The sequence below is a fragment of the Fukomys damarensis genome, unplaced genomic scaffold (assembly GCF_012274545.1).
Source record: "Fukomys damarensis isolate Sample0158 unplaced genomic scaffold, DMR_v1.0_HiC HiC_scaffold_35, whole genome shotgun sequence".
In the NCBI taxonomy this organism is placed as follows: domain Eukaryota; kingdom Metazoa; phylum Chordata; class Mammalia; order Rodentia; family Bathyergidae; genus Fukomys; species Fukomys damarensis.
The window spans coordinates 54,480,985-54,496,940 of NW_022900947.1; the positions used below are offsets into that span (position 1 = coordinate 54,480,985).

General features: G+C 33.6%; 1 protein-coding gene across 1 annotated transcript in view; it reads right to left on the bottom strand.

Moving 5' to 3' along the window:
• Positions 1–2,081: 2,081 nt before the first annotated feature.
• Positions 2,082–15,956, bottom strand: part of LOC104849584 (sulfotransferase 1 family member D1) — a 23,475-nt gene continuing 9,600 nt past the window's right edge. Inside the window, exons 5-8 of the mRNA XM_010606081.1 lie at positions 8,682–8,808; positions 7,202–7,296; positions 5,155–5,335; positions 2,082–2,194 (exon numbers count right to left, since the gene is read on the bottom strand). Coding sequence (XP_010604383.1) covers positions 2,082–2,194; positions 5,155–5,335; positions 7,202–7,296; positions 8,682–8,808 — 516 coding nt within the window. The remainder of the gene's footprint in view (positions 2,195–5,154; positions 5,336–7,201; positions 7,297–8,681; positions 8,809–15,956) is intronic.

The window sequence follows — 15,956 nt, forward strand, 5'->3', positions numbered from 1 at the left end:
TACTCTTTAAGGAGGTGAAAGATTAATTATAATCTTTCACCTCCTTAAACAGAGAAGTTTCCCCCATCATATCATTGGAAAGTATTTGGAAGAGTTGTAGAACTTTAAAATAAATGTTATTCCTTTGTTCTTGTATTTTTCTCTGTAGGTGTCTTTTTCAATGACTGACTGATTTTTCTTTAGAAAACAGTACCTGTCAGTTGTATGATTCCAGAGAAATTAGATTTTAACAATGTATGAGAAAGTCAGAGATTTCTGAAACACAGGTAAAAGTGAAAAAAAGAGAAAGCATTTTACAAATTTTTAAAATGATTTTATGTTTATAGGATTTTATTGAATAAAATAATGTGTGCGAATCACTTTTTAAAAACTAAGAAACAGAATTTGAGGTTTTGAGCCTCTCCGTAAGAACTATAAAAATGTAATATGAGTAATATATATTACATTGCATAAATATTAGATGAATATAGAAATTTATACCAACTTGTCTTATGTGATAAAGTTGAAAATGGAACACATGATTTAGTAAGAAAAGAAGAATTTCTATATCTTAGATTTTTAAGTGACTTTTCACCTTCATAATAACTGCAAACAAGTAGTGAAATTAGTACACATGTCTTAAAGAATTCAATGATCAGTTGAAGTATTGCCATGTAAGGTATATCATAAGTTCATTCTATATGTAAATTTCAATAAATATCAGCTACTAATACTGTGTGTGTTTTTTTACCACATAATATCATCTTTATTTTAATCATCCTACTCAGTATGAAGTGATATTTCATAGTAGTTTTTTATTTTCTTTTTTCCAAATAATGTTGAGCATCTTTCATATGCTTATTGCTCATTTGTATATCTTTCTTGGAGAAATGCTTATTTAATCTTTTTCCATTTTTTATTCATTAATTTTATTGGTACATTTTAGATATACAATATGATCACATTCATCACTGGGAATTTGTACCTTTACATGATGTATCTTGGTTCTTATTTTTTTCCCATTCTTCTGCCCTCCCTTCAACCCCTTCATGCCTCCCTATTTACAAGGACTTTGTTTCCATTTTTTCCTATGGATTCCTTTCTCTTTTTTCCTTTCCCCTACCCTTCCTGTTTCCCCTTCCCCTTTGGACATTTTCTTCCTATTTCCCATTATCGGTTATACATTTTGACCCTCATTTACACTTTCCTTTTTCTTAATGTTCTTGTTATAATTATTCCTCTATTAAAGTCTTTTCAATAGACTTTGTGTTTTTTTAGTACTGTTGGTTCATTGAAAAAATGAAATGATGGTACAGGTTCTCTGTGTTTCTAAATGTTCCTGACATTTCCTCTCCATTGTCAGTTTGACCGGATTGAGACACCAATGAGATTAGTAACACATGCTCCTGAGTGTGTCTGGGAAGATCATAAAGATAAGACGCTTGGACCATGTCTGGTCTTGGGCACCTTTCAGTCTGTGCTCTTTCCTGTACTCTGCTTCCCAGTAGCCATGAAGTACACAGATTGGCCAACCGCGCTTTTCAGCCATAATGTTACTGCCCTGGAGCTAAGCTATTCATGGACTGAAGCCTCTGAACTCGTGAACCAAATAAACCATTTCCCCTTTCAGTTGGATATATTAAGCAATTTACTCCAGAAATAGCAACACTGAGTTACATATCAACCTTTCCCAAAGATTCTAGGAGTTAGCAGCCATGTTTCATTTTGTTTACCTACGGCAAATTAGGAAAGAATAAAATTTACATTACTTTCACAGCATGATCACATCCATCTAAGTGATTTTTCTCTTCAATAGTAGCTAGTACATCACAATACAAACAATGCTTTTGTAACAAATTTATTGATTTCTATATTCTTATTATTTTTATTACAGACCATGAGAGTAAACTACTATGATTAATAAATTACTCAAAATCTTACCTATGGAAATTCATCTAATGAAGTCCTTATAAAAATGTCTTTGATTTTCTGCTAGTATCATTCTATGCATATAACAAACAGAAATCAAAGATTTTATCAAGATCTTCCAAAATTTTAATCTTTTGGTGACCTAACGGTCATGGAGGAAGAGCCAGCACTATTCAGACCTCTGATCGAAACTTCAGTGTGGAGTTTTTCATTTTCTCTTCATAATCTTCTTCAAATCTCTCATACTGAGCTACAGTGAAATGATTCTTCCAGTCTCCTGAAATACCTGAAAAGAAAATATAAGTTCAAAATTTGTGACTACTGTAGAATTTACCTCTAACATCAGTTTTAATGTGAATTACTACAACTAGATTTTTTAAACTTTTAACTTTAGGGTCGGTGTGAGAACTCTAAAATTTGCCTCCTAGTATACATCTCCCACATTCTTTTCTAGCTTATTCTCCTGAAAATTAACATAGATTTTTCTGAATATTCTGTTTAAAACCATGATCTCTCAATGACTTAAAGAAATGTCACTAGGAAACAATTGCATCTCAATGGTGATTTTTTCTTTTTAGCTATAAGAGCTTTCTTAATAAAGCATAGATATAATGACACTTATTTTAAAACTAGATTTTCAAATTTTAAATGATAATTCAGTTAAAAGTTTGTGGTCAAGTAAGATTGCAAATTATTTTGTTAAGTGGATTAACTGTAATTATAAATGCTTCTTTACTATTGAATTGCTGAGTCTTTGGAATGTTGAAGAAACAAAACAGCTTTACAAAAGAATACCACATATAACATTTGCAATAAATTTCTGGTGAAAATATTTTTTCATAGAATATCCCAAGGGTAACAAATGGGATAACATTTGAAACCCTTTTATTCCTGGGTTCCAAATCTATGTATTCAATAAACCACAGACTGAGAATTTATAAAAATTGCTAAAAATGTATAGCCTCTTTATTGTCATAACTGTCTAAGCAATATCCTATAAAAACTATTAGCTATCTTAAGTCCTGCAGCGGCAATTTAAAATGTACAGGAGAGTTTGCACAGGCAGTACAAAAATGCCAGTTACATGAGGAACACAAGAATCATTATTTCAGTATTCAACAAGGGTCCTGTGACCAAGATACAAAGGACTGACTTTATGTCAGTCTAGCCTAGGTTTCCCAGTTTTCTCATTTTATTTATGTATGGATCCATTATTGGCATCTACAGCCAGAAAGCTCTTGGGGGGAAAGGAGGTATACTAACTAATCTATAATTTTGTATATTATAGGACATTTAGCAACCTTTCAACCCCTACCTATTAGCTGCCAATAGCCTAGCCCAGATGCCAAAAACATCTTAGATAATCATACCTTGGGAGACAAAATCATACCTTGTTGAGATCCAGATATTCCCAGCAAAATTTATCCATGGAATTTTTCCTAAACTTCTGAAATTTAAAATTGTTCCACATCTATGAAAGTCTATCATAAATAAAGCTAGCCCTAATAGATTTTTTTTTTTATTTTATCGAGTTTATTGGTACATTTTAGGGATACAGTACAGTTACATTCATTGTTGGGATCATGTACCTTTACATGCCCTAATAGATTTTTAAAATTTCATTGCTGTATTTTAGCAATGAAAATTGGGTTCTACTTTGGCATATTTGTTCATGCATATAACATGTCCTTCACTTGCCTTATTCTTCCTCTGGCCTCCTCCTATTCTCTCATAGTCTCCCTTTAATTTTCCTCTCATACCTTTTAAAATTCTACATATGAGAGAAAATGTGATGTTTGACTTTCTACTTGGCTTATATAGTTTAAACAATGATTTTCACCCATTTTCATATAATAATATTATTTCAATTTTATTCATCCATCTGTTGACAGGAAGCTACATAGTATCCATAGCTCAGCTATTGTGAATTGCGCTGTAAAATATATAGCATGTAGGTATCACTAACAATGTTGACTTTAATTCTTTTGAGCATATACTGAGGCATAGTAGAGCTAGATCGAATGAGAGATACATTTTCAAATTTTTGAGCAACTTCCACATTGACTTCTAAAGTGGTTGTACTAGTTCACATTTCTACTAGTAGTCTAGAGAGCTCATTTTTTCCTACATCCACACCAGCATTTATTAAATTTTCTTTGTGTGTAGCCATTCCAATTGGGTTCGGATGGAATTTCGTATATTTTTGAGTTGCATTTCCCTAATTGCTAAAGATATTAAACATTTTTCTGATATTTACTGGCCATGTACTTCTTTTGAGAATTATATGTTCAATTTATTTACAAAATTAATGATAAATGATTTGCATTTTTGGTGTTAAGTCTTTTGAATTCTTTATATATTATTGGTATTAATTCTCTGAAAGAAGAGGAGCTAGTGAAGAATCTCTTCTACCTTGTATACTGTCTTTACTTTGTTGATTATCTCTCACCAAAACACCTTTCCAAAATTGTCTTATCTTTTATTTTTTTATTCTATTCATTTATTTTTTTGGTACCAGGGATTGAATTCAGAACCTTGTGCTTGCAAGGCAGGTGGTGGCACCACTGTGCTAAATCCCTGGCCCTCAGATCTTTTATTATTACTAATAACTATTCATGTTATACTTCACTGTGAAATGATTTTATAGTATTGCCCATCATGTATTACATGACTCACTTGCTTTAATGGGCATAGATTTTTACCTGCTTTGGCTAGAAAAATTTGAACATGTGTGTCATAAACTACATCTGAGATAAACTTTAAAAGACATTGCAAGTTTCCACAGTTCTCTCAACCATGATATTGAGCAGAGCAGACATAGAGGCACCACTGTCCACCTACTACTAAACAAGGACTTCACCCTGAGAAAGCCATAAAGCTACAGCAGTTATGGGCAATAAGTATCTGCCCATGTGCTTAGGAAAAAAATAACAGCCCTAAATAATTCAGATTAATGCAACGCCTGCTTCTGATGAACCAATGGGTACCAAAACTCATGCTTATCCACTCACAAGCTATAGAGTAAACATTTCTCTCTAGAAGCTGAGCCCTACATGTTAGATTTGTAGCCAAGATACAATTTTACCACAAATTACCTTCCCCGAACTTTTTGCTTTGTTCTCTTATCAATTTTTCCCTCTCTAGAATACTCAGCGTCTTCCAATTTCCAACATCATCAAGTGTATATGATTAGCTACACTCTCCATAGTGTCATCAACAAACTACAGACACAGACTATGACCTCACCCTTTCTCATGAAAGGAGACACGGAGTGGTCCATCTCTTCTTTTGTCAAAGTGGTATAATTTGTGTTAGAATTTTGCTTCATTACACTAAAAGAACTGTGGTAGAGGATTTTATTCACAGTTTCTACTGGCATGTCTTTCTCTAGAAATTTTAATAACTTTTGAATTTCACCTTTTAGATCCTACAAAAAAGAGGCAGAATGAAGCATTTCAAGAAGAATTGGTCACAAAACATATTTCAATACAGTAGAGGTGATACTTTTAGACTTTCATATCATTTTTCCTCTTTGATTTTCAAGCATGTATCCCTTTCCTTTGTTATACCAGGCAACCATCTGCAAGGTGGAAGATTAAAACTTTTCAAAAAGGGAAAAGAAAATGAATGGGGAAGCATTCAATGTTTTGCTTTCAAAAATACAATTTAGCTTGAGAAATAAGAGATCATAAAATGCATGGTATCATTATAATTAGGTATACTTTTCAAATTCTCTTGATTTTTAAACATATCTGGAATTATGAACGGATTGCCTATCTCAAAAAATTTTACAGTGGAAAAACACTACACTTATAATACCTACATATATTTTTGATAATATGGGTATTTCAGCAGGAAAGGAAAATCAAAATCCTGTCCATTTCCCATCCTAAAAAATTGTGGGAAAAGGAGGAAGCAATGAAGAGGAGAGATCCATTTGATATAGTTCTCATGATTCCCTTATCTGTATCCAGAATAGGTGTAAGAAGATATATTAGATATGAATAAAAGTCATCAATGAGCCCAAAGAGCTTGTGTCCTATACTCATTAGGAAAGTATTCTTCTTAGTCATCCAAAACAAACTGAGGCAGAAAGTCATAGTCATTGTGATCCAGTGATATCAGTCAGAGAGACAATTTGACTTTTTGCTTTTCTGAATAAGCTATCTCAGTTCATGGAAACAGGCCAGAGCATTTCCATGTTGACCCTAGAATAATCTATCTCTTGTACCAGCTGAGCTGATTCAGTTTATTGAAAATTAGACACTATGCAAGAGGAAAATTTTACAAGATTTAATTTACAGTTGTGCCAAATCAGTCTGAAAGTTAAGTGGTGGAAAGATGAGCAAAGAGTAGAAGGACCAAACACTTTTGTCCCCCCAAGTAACTGAGTTTTCTCTTTCAGCAGATGTGCATTCACCTTCCATATCTAAGGAGACTAATCTTCACTTACTGAAAGACTTTATGACCTAGTACTGAAATTTTCTTTTAGGATGCAGTAATGTGAATCTTCTTAAAGACCCACATCCAGCTCCTCTTTGTTTCTTACAGGCCCATTAATTGGACGCTATTTTCCATAATTCAGTACATGCTACAAAGTGGTTATGATAAAATACCCCAGAAGTTGCAAATTTGACTGAGGAATCCTGAAGATTTCCTTACAAATATAGAACTGATTTCTCAAAATTGTAAATGTAGTCTTAGACATCTAAATGAATTTATAGAACCTATAGCATCAAGATAAGTGTGTTAGGGCTTCTGGATCCTAGCAAATGGGAGTAAATAGCAGGGGTTACAATTTTATCTGCTACAGCTTCCATTTTTAATGCAGTCTGGCCTACTGAACTCGAGTTGTAATTACCTTAATAATGAGAAAGGTAATCATCATGTTTCATGTTGACTCAGTGGGAAAAGGAAAGATATCACAAGACTAGTGAAAGATAGACAATCTAATGCCAATCATTCTAAAATATATTGTTAATTTAACTTTCATGTGGGGATATCATTCACTGAGACATTTGAAGAAGGAAGATGAAATGCTACAATTTCTTGTTTCTAAGAGATCATTCTGACAGAGTGGATAACACAAGCAAGATAAAGGAGCACAAATCAAAGCAGATGCTTGACCTAGACTGAGATGAAGCCATAATAGAAAGAACTGTCGGTAAAATATCTAGTTTAAAGGAAGAATTAATATTTGTCATATAGATAGACCCAGAAGAAAGGAAAACAAGATCCAAAGAACATGATTCTAAAGTATCTTTCAGAAGAAGAAGTTACAGTTACCTCTTACCTCTTTCATGTCTTCATAAAATAGGTAAAGGATATGATAATCTTTCGTTTTCTCCCACCAGCCCTTCACATGATCATACCAGGAACCAAAACTCACTAAGTTGAAAGATAAAATGTTTGTGGAATTTCAACTATTTATTTGAAGAAAAAAATCCTTAAATGTCACTCTAAATAATAATTAGTACTGTATACACATTGATTATTTACTAATTCTAGAAAAAATGGCAATAATAATAAAAGAAATATGTGAGGTGACCCTTTTCTCTCTGAATTTACAGTCCATTTGGAAAGGAAAAATACTCTTTCTATAAGTTAATTTGTGTTTTCACAAAAGTCTTATGTTGAAGTGCTAACCTCCAATTCTTCAGAATGTGTCTATATTGGGGATATGGTCTTTGAAGTAAGGACTTTAAAACTATGTCCTAAGAAGGGCCTTAATCTGATACAATGTTCTCAATCTAATAGGTGTCCCTATAAGAAAAGGAAACATGAACATGAACACACAAGGAGGGAAGGCCATGGGAAGACACAGGGAGAAGGTGGCCATGCACAGGACAAGCAGAAAGTCTTCAGAAGAAAAAACCCAGATGACACTTTGTTCTTGGACTTACCACCTCCAGAAGTATGAAAAAGTAAATACTGGCTCTTGAAGCCACTCAACTGTAACTGCGTTACACTAACCTCGGCAAATAAATATAATTTCTATAAATAAAACTAAAACTATGAGCAAGGTGGCAGATACTTAGTAATGCAGATCATAAGAGATATGGTAGGTTGTAAGGAGAGAAGGGAATCATCTGAATGGAGAAGTTAAGAAAGGCATATGAAGGAAGTGAAGTATATTTAGGTCTAAGAGGAAGAGTCTGTCTTTGATACTGATATGATTGGAGATCACATGCAAACACAAGGAATGGGCCAAGCAATGGCAGTAGTAAATCTATGCAAGATACCATTGAGTTATGTTTGCTACAAATAGAGAATTCATATAGAAAATGATTGTTATGAGAACTGTTTTTCAAGTTACAATCATGATAAAGAATGTTTCCCTGAAAACCAGAGAATACATCAGTAGAAGAACAGAATGTTAAGGACAATTTTTTACTTAAGAATATTCATAATTTGTATAATACAGGAATGAAGGAGTGGTAGATAAAAAAGCCCAGGAAATATGTTTATAAAATTAAAGCAGTGTAAGAGCATGGGCAGAAAGAGCTAAAAGCACTTATATTAATTGGCAGTCATCTCTAGTCACTGACAAGGGACCTGGGGACTCAGAAATCTGTGTCACAAATTCTCCACAGGTCCTCTGAGGGCGGAGATGCCGTATGCATTCTGCTCCTTCCAATGTCTTCCTAATGTACTAGTAGACTGCTGGGTAAGTTAAGTTGTAATAATCACAAAATTCATATTTAAATGAGATCTGTTGTACAAAGAGACTTCTCAGGGTTGAGAATCATGATTAAAGGAAAACTTGAACCCACCCTTCCCTGCCATGAATTTATCTAGGAACTCTTCCCAGGTGCCAGGCTCTGGATGCATTTTTGCCATCTGGTGGAAATAGTAGTAAGACACAGCCACGTCTTTGGCATTCCGTGCCACATAGATCATCTATAAGGAGATAAGAGGAACAAGTATTTTAAAAACATCACTGATAGCTTTCAAATTTTTGCTCAGAGTATTAGAATCCATATTTTATTTTCTGTATTTCCTGATCTTGGCATGTGTATTAATATCCTGACATTGGCAGGTGTATATTGTTTTAATACAAAAAGTTGATATACCTCTCATATCTCTGCTCAGCCTTTGAAAAGAACATCTCTTGAAACATAGAAAACTAACTAGAGTAAGAATTGTAGTAAATATTAAATAAACAAAGTGACTAAATTCATCCTTAAATTTAGAATGTGCATCTGTATCACTTATTAAAGCTCAAAACATTTAATTTAATTAAATTACATGCTAAGCATGCAGTTCAGAAGAAGGCACTGGGTTCATTCTACAGCACAAAAACAAAACAAAACAAAAAGTAAATTCTTTTAACAAACTATGTGAGAAAATGTTTAAAAGCTGACTGGCATGCAGAAGAAACTCATCAGCATTTGTAAAATTAAACAAAATTGAATGGTCTTAGATAAAAGAGAATATGTTTCCCTTTTTCTGTTTATAACGCCAACTAAAATACTGGGTACATGCATGAGAAAATTTCCATAAATGTTTGTACTCATTATACATGTATTGAATGACTTTATAACAACCAGAAACAGGTAGAATTTCAGGGAAGGGTGAAGAGAGTACTGTAGATTCAATACACTAAACCAAATGACTTAAAAAATATATGAAGAATTATAAAAGCAACATCTGCACATTACACCTATATTCAAAGAATATTGTGACAATTGTATTCCAAAAAAATGCTAGTGTAAACATAATAGTTTGATTTCTTAAGAAGCACCAAGTAACAAAGATCTTTCAGAGAAGATGAATAATCCTATTTCTATTAAATAAACTAAATTTGTGTTTGAAAACACAACAAACTTTTCAGACAAGAAAAATTGTAGGTCCACATGAGTTCAATGGTGAACTATACAAAAATATGAAGAATAAAGTGATGCTGACCATCAATAAGTGTGAAGAGACCCTGACAAGCAGCATTATGGACTAAAGCTGTATGGCTGCAGGCAAATCCAGCCTGGGCCACACCCCAACCCGAGTGGCTTGAGCACACAAGTCCAAGCCAAAAGCCCACCTAGAAAAGAGCTTCACAGGCACACAAACAACAATCACAGGCCCAACCCAATACCATCAGTAAGTGCAAAGAGAACCTAGCCATAATCATGCTCACATACCAGGTACTAGTGTTCACAGCCTAAGGCCCTCCCAGACAGCAGCTACATAGAGGCCCTAACCAGAGACACACCTAGATACCATCCCAAGTGTGCACAGGCCTCAGCCAGAAGTCAGAAAACAGGTCAGTTCAGGGATCCAGAAGGCCACCATTCAGAACTCAGAAATTGGTGCACTGGTCTGTAGCAGAGAATGGCCCACTCCGTGGCTTGCTGAGAATTAAAGACCACTGCGTAAGCAAAAAGTTGTCTCAGCAAAGGCCCATCAGTCTGTATATATTGAAATAAGACACATAAACAAGTCTTAAAACCAGACTTCCAGATCACCTAAGGCAACCCCAAAGGGAAATGAGATGGAACAATATGGTACTCAACCACCTGAACTCCTTGAACTGGAAACTATAGAGGATTTGGAAACAATGATATCAGAAATAATTTCTCAAATAACAACAGAGATTGGGCCAATAGTGGAAGACGGGATTAATAAATCTAGAGAGACACAGATTAAAAAAATAGCAGAGCGGAAGAACATGATGGAATCCCAACACAGGAAACAAACAGAATCCATAAAACAGATGCAAACAGATTTGTGGGAGATTAAAAACTCCATTGAAAGTTTATGCAGCAAAACGAGGCAATGTGAGGACATAATTTCAGATATAGAAGATAGAACTGCAATTAGTTACCAGGAAAAGGAAAATTGCTTAAAAATAGTAAGGGACAATGAGAAATCACTCCAGTAGCTGCTAGATGATGCAAAGAAGAATAACATAAGACTAATCAGAATCAATGAAGATAGAGGAGAGAGTGTTGATGACATTAAAAAACTGTTCACATAAGTAATGGCAGAACACTTCCAAAGCAGGCAAAAAGAACTTGATATACAGACAAGTGAGGCATATAGGACTCCAACTAGCCATGATAAAAAAAATCTACAGCCACGCATATGATAGTTAAGATTCCAGAAACTCAACAGAAGAAAAAATTCTATGAGAAATTCTTAGAGAAAAGAAACAAATAATATACAAAGAAAATCCCATACAAATCACAGAAGATTTCTCAACACAAACCCTCAAGGAGCTCAAAGTAATATATTTCAAGCTCTAAAGGAAAACAACCTCCAACCCAGATTGATATATCTTGCAAAACTATCAAAATTGATGGAGAAATAAGATACTTTCATGACAGAGCAACTGAGGAACTTCATGAATACAGAATCAGCACTCCAAAATTTTTTCAACAATATCCTAAGAATAGAATGAATATCATAGCACCAGGAAGCCCAGCAGGATTAATCCATCAAGCATGACAATACATTAAATGCAGAGGGGGAGACTCCAACAAAAAGAAAAAGTCATGACAAAGATAAGTTAATACATATCAGTTAAATCCACTAATGTCAATGGTCTCAATTCACAGATAGAAAGAAATAGACTACCAAATGAGTCAAGAGGTAAGATCCAAAAATATGCTGCATACAAGAAGCACACTTCAGTAAAAAAGAAATTCTTAGAATGAAAGTCAAAGGGTGAAAACAATACTCCAAGTTACAGGAACCATAAATAAGCAGGAGTAGCTATCTCATCTGCAGATCAAGTCAGTTTCATACCACCGCTTATGAAGAGAGACAAAGAAGGGCACTACGTCCTTATCCAAGAGGGAGAGATGACAATCATGAATATATATGCACCAAAAAGTAGTGTGACTAAATATATTAAACAAATAATAAGGGAAATGAAAAATAAGCACTAGTACAATAGTAGTGGGGGACCTCAATACCCCACTGTCACAAAGAGATAGATTAACTAGATAAAAATAAAATATGAAATACTAGAACTCAATTAAAATATTGAACAAATGGACTTAATAGATATTTAGAGTTTTCCACACCAAAAATCAGAATACACATTCTTTTCAGCTGCACATAGGTTACTCTCAAAAATAGCCCACATAGTCTCTAATAGAACATGTTTAAGTAAGTGAAAAGGATTTGAAGTTATTCCCTGTATATTATAATAGCTCAATGAAATTGGAGATCAATAGCAAAAGAAAGTGCGAGAATTTCATAAATGCATGGAAAATTGAGCAACACGCTTCTGAATAAGTAATGGGTCACAGAGTAAATTAAAAAAGAAATTAGACATTTCCTACAATTAAATAACAATTACAATACAACACTTCAGAAATCTATGGGACACAATGAAAGCAGTCTTAGGAGGGAAGTTCATAACAGTGAATATACGTATTAGGAAAATAGAATGAGCTCAAATAAATAATCTGATGCTAAACCTCAAGGTTTTATAGAAACAAGAGCAGGACAAACCCAAAGCTCATACAAGGGAGGAAAGTATAAAGATCAGGGTAGAAATCAATGGAATCAAGACTAAGAGAATGATATAACAAAATCAGTGAAGCAAAGTGTTGATTCTTTGAAAGCATAAATGAAATTGACTAATGCTCGGCCAACCTTATCAAAATACGGACAGGAAATACCCAAATCTATGCAATTAGGAATGAAAACAGTGAAATTAAAGTACACCCAGCAGAAGTCCAGAGGACGATCTATACGTACTTTGAGAACCTATATACCAATAAGATGGAGAACAAAAAAGAAATGGACAGATTCCTAGATACATAAGAATTGCCACAGTTGAACAAAGAAGACCTAAAAATTCTAAACAACCCAATATTAATCAATGAAATTGAAATCATATTTAAAAATTTACCAAGAAAAGCCCATGGCTTCAATGCTGAATTTTACAAGATATTTAGAGAGCAACTATTGGCACTACTGTTTAATCTTTTGAATGAAACTGAAAGGGAAGCAATACTCTCAAATTCATTCCTGGAAGCAAGCATCACCTTGATCCTAAAATCAGAGAAAGACCGAACCAAAAGAGTACTACAGGCCAAAGACACTAATGAACATAGATGCAAAAATCTTTATAAGATACTGGCAAACAGAATGCAGAAGATCATCAAGAAGTTTATACACTCTGACCAAGAAAGATTCATTCCAGGGATACAGGGATGATTCAACATATACAAATCAATAAATGTAATACACTATATTAATAGAGTCAATGATTAAACCTATCTGAGTATCTCAATAGATGCAGAAAAAGCATTCAACAAAAATCCAACATGCATTCATGATAAAAATAAAAACCACAGAGGTAAGGGGAAAAAATGAGAATCAAGACTTGTCATGTAGAGGTACAAGATCCCAACAATGAATGTAACTGTACTGTATCCCTAAAATGTACCAATAAACTCAAAGCTGAAAAAATAAAAATAAAAACCACAGAAAATTGGAGTAGATGGTCTCTACCTCAATCTGATAAAAGTCATCTATGAAAAACCAATAGCCAATATCCCAATAAATGAAAAATAAAAAAAAACCACAGAAAATTGGAGTAGATGGTCTCTACCTCAATCTGATAAAAGTCATCTATGAAAAACCAATAGCCAATATCCCAATAAATGGTCAAAAACTGAAATCCTTCACATTAAAATCAGGAACAAGACAAGGTTGTCCACTACCACCACTCTTGCTCAAAATAGTTTTGGCACCACTAGCCACAGCAATTAAGACAGTAGAAAAAAAAAAGAATAAAGATCAGAAATGAAGAAGCCAAATTGTCAGAGAGAAATGGGGCAAACAATTCCTTTCATAGTAGCACCCCAAAAATTGAAATACCTAGGAATCACCCTAATGAAAGAGATCAAAGACCTGTACTATGATAAAAGAGATTGAAGAGGATATCGGAAAATGGAAACAAAATAAAAAAATGGAAACAAAGTCTTTGTAAATAGGAAAGGGGGGAGGGAAGGAGGCTAGAGGAACAGGGAAAAATAAGGCCCAAGACATGTCATGTAAAGATACAAAACCCCAATGATGAATGTAACTGTTCTGTATATCTAGAATGTACCAATAAAATTTTTTAATGAAAAACAGGGCCGGGGATTTAGCTCAGCGGTTCAGTGGCCTACCTCGCAAGTGCAAGGACCTGAGTTCAATCCCCAGTACCAAAAGCAAAACAAGAAAAAAAAATTTTTTTGAAGAAAAATAAAATAAAAAAGAACATGAAAATATAGGAAGAACCAAAATAATGAAAATGGCCATACTTCCAAAACTGTTCTACAGATTCAATGTAATCCCAATTTATATTCCAGCAGCATACTTCACCTAGAATAGTCAAAGCAATTCCAGGTAATAAAGACAAGGTAGGGGCATCACAATCCCCAACTCGAAACTACAGTACAAAGCTACTGTGATCAAAATGTCATGGTACTGGCAAAGAAACAGGCATGAGGACCAGTGGAAGAGGATTAGAAGATGCAGAAACACTTCCAGACACACTCAGCTATTGTGTTTGACAAAGGAGTCAAACACCCTCAGTGGAAGAAAGACTCTTTAAAAATGGTGCTGAAAAAGTGGGCTTCAGCTTGCCAATGATTAAAACTAGACCTATATCTGTCAGCATGCACTAAACTAAAATCAAAATGGATTAAAGACTAAAATATAAAACAACGATAAATTAGAGACATTGATAGCTAAATAGATGCACATTGAGGCAATAATCTTAAATGATATAAATAGGAAACAGGTGTGTAAATACCAAATAGTTTCCCTGTATGAGAAACTGAAAGTGTATATAAGGACTAAACGGTATGATAGATAATGTGAAATAGGAAGAAAAGGTGCAAAAGGGAAGGGAAAATGGGAGGGGTAGGAGAAAGGAGAGAATGGAATTACTATGAGAATGTGAAAAAATGGGGGGAAAAGTCCTTGTAAATAGGGAGGGGTGGAGGAGTAGAAGCGACAGCGGGGGAATGGGAAAAAATAAGAACCAACATAGATTATGCAAAGATATAAATTTCCAATGATAAATGTTATTATATTGTATAAAATATACCAATAAAATTAAAATTTTTAAACTTGTTTAAAGATTATAAAAAGAATAAAATGATGCCAGTTCCATCTAAAATCTTTCAGAAAACTGAAAAGGAATAAATACTTCCAAACTCAACTTATGAGGCCAGCATTTCTCCAAAACCACAGTTGTTATGTTCTGAAAACAAAACTGTAATTTGATAACTTCCACAATCAATAATGCAGTTTTAAAAAGTTAAAAAATAAAATTCAACAATATACAAAAAGAATTCATCCTCACTAAGTGAAGGTATGCAAAGTTGTTTTGACATCTGAAAATTCATCAAATCAACAGGCAAAAATAATGGAATAGCACTTGACAGATCTTAAAGCATCCCTGATTTTTCAAAATGCAATCCTGATAAAACTTTGGTATACTAAGAAGAGTAGAAAACTTCTTCATCAGCTGAAAAAACTAAAAAAATAGATGACACTTTCATATTTAATAGTGAAATATTGCATGGCTTTTCTCTAAGAGAAAGAGTAAGACATCTTTTCCAATGAAATTTGTTCAGTAACATATTAAATTTCTATTCATTCAATAAAAAAAGAAGAAATAACATGCAGCCAAATTAAAAAAAAATAGGAACACTTTTATTTGCTGGAAACATGAGTAGCTATACAGACAATTGAATGGAATCTATAAAAAAAGCTATGAGATATATTAAATGCCTTTAGCATGTTTGCAAGACGACAGATCAAAATAAAGAAGGACAAACCTCAGTCCTTTGTAGGAAAATGTACGAACCTTGAGACCATAATATTAAGTGAAGTAACTCAGACACAAAAAATTAAATATCACATGGTTTTGAGTATATAAAAATCTTACAATAAAGTATGAAATAAAAGACTAACAATTAAAAAGGGAGGAAAACAAAAGTATTGTAATCTATGGAAGACAATGTATCTAAAAGACTACCTTGACTTAGTACAACTATTTGACATATTTTTTATACTCTTTGATCTATTAGTCTGGT